At 38.4% G+C, this 3,532-nt stretch overlaps 1 protein-coding gene across 1 annotated transcript in view; it reads right to left on the bottom strand.

Moving 5' to 3' along the window:
* LOC311125146 (protein disulfide-isomerase-like) overlaps positions 1–3,198 on the bottom strand; it is a gene marked incomplete at both ends in the record, with an annotated part of 16,507 nt that extends 13,309 nt beyond the window's left edge. Inside the window, one exon of the mRNA XM_084199209.1 lies at positions 2,979–3,198. Within this exon, the coding sequence (XP_084055335.1) occupies positions 2,979–3,198 (220 nt within the window). The remainder of the gene's footprint in view (positions 1–2,978) is intronic.
* Positions 3,199–3,532: the final 334 nt, after the last annotated feature.

The following is a 3,532-nucleotide window of genomic DNA, read 5'->3' as shown; positions in this document are numbered from 1 at the left end:
TAGGGTTAGTACTAGTTACAGTACTTAGGGTTAGTACTAGTTACAGTACTTAGGGTTAGTACTAGTTACAGTACTTAGGGTTAGTACTAGTTACAGTACTTAAGGTTAGTACTAGCTACAGTACTTAGGGTTAGTACTAGTTACAGTACTTAGGGTTAGTACTAGTTACAGTACTTAAGGTTAGTACTAGCTACAGTACTTAGGGTTAGTACTAGTTACAGTACTTAAGGTTAGTACTAGCTACAGTACTTAGGGTTAGTACTAGTTACAGTACTTAGGGTTAGTACTAGTTACAGTACTTAAGGTTAGTACTAGCTACAGTACTTAAGGTTAGTACTAGTTACAGTACTTGGGGTTAGTACTAGTTACAGTACTTAAGGTTAGTACTAGTTACAGTACTTAAGGTTAGTACAAGTTACAGTACTTAGGGTTAGTACTAGGTACAGTACTTAGGGTTAGTACTAGTTACAGTACTTAGGGTTAGTACTAGTTACAGTACTTAGGGTTAGTACTAGTTACAGTACTTAGGGTTAGTACTAGTTACAGTACTTAGGGTTAGTACTAGTTACAGTACTTAGGGTTAGTACTAGTTACAGTACTTAGGGTTAGTACTAGTTACAGTACTTAGGGTTAGTACTAGTTACAGTACTTAAGGTTAGTACTAGCTACAGTACTTAGGGTTAGTACTAGTTACAGTACTTAGGGTTAGTACTAGTTACAGTACTTAAGGTTAGTACTAGCTACAGTACTTAGGGTAAGTACTAGTTACAGTACTTAGGGTTAGTACTAGTTACAGTACTTAAGGTTAGTACTAGCTACAGTACTTAAGGTTAGTACTAGTTACAGTACTTGGGGTTAGTACTAGTTACAGTACTTAAGGTTAGTACTAGTTACAGTACTTAAGGTTAGTACTAGTTACAGTACTTAGGGTTAGTACTAGGTACAGTACTTAGGGTTAGTACTAGTTACAGTACTTAGGGTTAGTACTAGTTACAGTACTTAGGGTTAGTACTAGTTACAGTACTTAGGGTTAGTACTAGTTACAGTACTTAGGGTTAGTACTAGTTACAGTACTTAGGGTTAGTACTAGTTACAGTACTTAAGGTTAGTACTAGCTACAGTACTTAGGGTTAGTACTAGTTACAGTACTTAGGGTTAGTACTAGTTACAGTACTTAGGGTTAGTACTAGTTACAGTACTTAGGGTTAGTACTAGTTACAGTACTTAAGGTTAGTACTAGCTACAGTACTTAGGGTTAGTACTAGTTACAGTACTTAGGGTTAGTACTAGTTACAGTACTTAAGGTTAGTACTAGCTACAGTACTTAGGGTTAGTACTAGTTACAGTACTTAAGGTTAGTACTAGCTACAGTACTTAGGGTTAGTACTAGTTACAGTACTTAGGGTTAGTACTAGTTACAGTACTTAAGGTTAGTACTAGCTACAGTACTTAAGGTTAGTACTAGTTACAGTACTTGGGGTTAGTACTAGTTACAGTACTTAAGGTTAGTACTAGTTACAGTACTTAAGGTTAGTACTAGTTACAGTACTTAGGGTTAGTACTAGGTACAGTACTTAGGGTTAGTACTAGTTACAGTACTTAGGGTTAGTACTAGTTACAGTACTTAGGGTTAGTACTAGTTACAGTACTTAGGGTTAGTACTAGTTACAGTACTTAGGGTTAGTACTAGTTACAGTACTTAGGGTTAGTACTAGTTACAGTACTTAGGGTTAATACTAGTTACAGTACTTAGGGTTAGTACTAGTTACAGTACTTAGGGTTAGTACTAGTTACAGTACTTAGGGTTAGTACTAGTTACAGTACTTAGGGTTAGTACTAGTTACAGTACTTAGGGTTAGTACTAGTTACAGTACTTAGGGTTAGTACTAGTTACAGTACTTAGGGTTAGTACTAGTTACAGTACTTAGGGTTAGTACTAGTTACAGTACTTAGGGTTAGTACTAGTTACAGTACTTAGGGTTAGTACTAGTTACAGTACTTAGGGTTAGTACTAGTTACAGTACTTAGGGTTAGTACTAGTTACAGTACTTAGGGTTAGTACTAGTTACAGTACTTAGGGTTAGTACTAGTTACAGTACTTAAGGTTAGTACTAGCTACAGTACTTAGGGTTAGTACTAGTTACAGTACTTAGGGTTAGTACTAGTTACAGTACTTAAGGTTAGTACTAGCTACAGTACTTAGGGTTAGTACTAGTTACAGTACTTAAGGTTAGTACTAGCTACAATACTTAGGGTTAGTACTAGTTACAGTACTTAAGGTTAGTACTAGCTACAGTACTTAGGGTTAGTACTAGTTACAGTAATTAGGGTTAGTACTAGTTACAGTACTTAAGGTTAGTACTAGCTACAGTACTTAGGGTTAGTACTAGTTACAGTACTTAAGGTTAGTACTAGCTACAGTACTTAGGGTTAGTACTAGTTACAGTACTTAGGGTTAGTACTAGTTACAGTACTTAAGGTTAGTACTAGCTACAGTACTTAAGGTTAGTACTAGTTACAGTACTTAGGGTTAGTACTAGTTACAGTACTTAGGGTTAGTACTAGTTACAGTACTTAAGGTTAGTACTAGCTACAGTACTTAAGGTTAGTACTAGGTACAGTACTTAGGGTTAGTACTAGTTACAGTACTTAGGGTTAGTACTAGTTACAGTACTTAGGGTTAGTACTAGTTACAGTACTTAAGGTTAGTACTAGCTACAGTACTTAAGGTTAGTACTAGGTACAGTACTTAGGGTTAGTACTAGTTACAGTACTTAGGGTTAGTACTAGTTACAGTACTTAAGGTTAGTACTAGCTACAGTACTTAAGGTTAGTACTAGGTACAGTACTTAGGGTTAGTACTAGTTACAGTACTTAGGGTTAGTACTAGTTACAGTACTTAGGGTTAGTACTAGTTACAGTACTTAGGGTTAGTACTAGTTACAGTACTTAGGGCTAAAAGTTAGAGGGTTACTTACAGAAGTGCACCAGCAGCTGTTTGTGTTGTCGGAGCGCTCGGTTAAAGTTCTCCTTCTTCAACTGCAGCACCCCGTTCTCCTCCGGGAGAGAGGTAGAGCTGCCAGTTACACTCAGACAGCAGCCAGCTACGCAGAGCAGCAGTAGTGCCCTCCTCATGGTGATGCCAGGTCCACTCAGACAGCAGCCAGCTACGCAGAGCAGCAGTAGTGTCCTCCTCATGGTTATTCACAGTGGAACTGACTCTCACACAGAGGGAGTCTGGGTCTGTCTGTGTGAATGTGTGACAGTGTCTGTGTTAGTATGTGTGTGTGTGTGTGTGTGTGTGTGTGTGTGTAGTGTGTGTGTGTGTGTGTAGTGCGTGTAGTATGTGTGTGTAGTGTGTGTGCTGCTGAGGGGGAATGTAAGGTAGGGCTGATAAGAAACGTGTACTTTGGTTCCGCTGGTAATGGCCCCTCTCTGATTGTGTGTGTGTGTGTGAGATGTGTGTGAGTGTGTCTGTGTGCGCAGGTGTGTGTGTGTGTGTGTGTGTGTGTGTGTCTGTGTGTGCAGGTGT

Source organism: Coregonus lavaretus, assembly GCF_964263955.1.
Source record: "Coregonus lavaretus genome assembly, contig: HAP1_SCAFFOLD_2389, whole genome shotgun sequence".
In the NCBI taxonomy this organism is placed as follows: domain Eukaryota; kingdom Metazoa; phylum Chordata; class Actinopteri; order Salmoniformes; family Salmonidae; genus Coregonus; species Coregonus lavaretus.
This window is presented reverse-complemented; position numbering and strand designations above follow the sequence as displayed.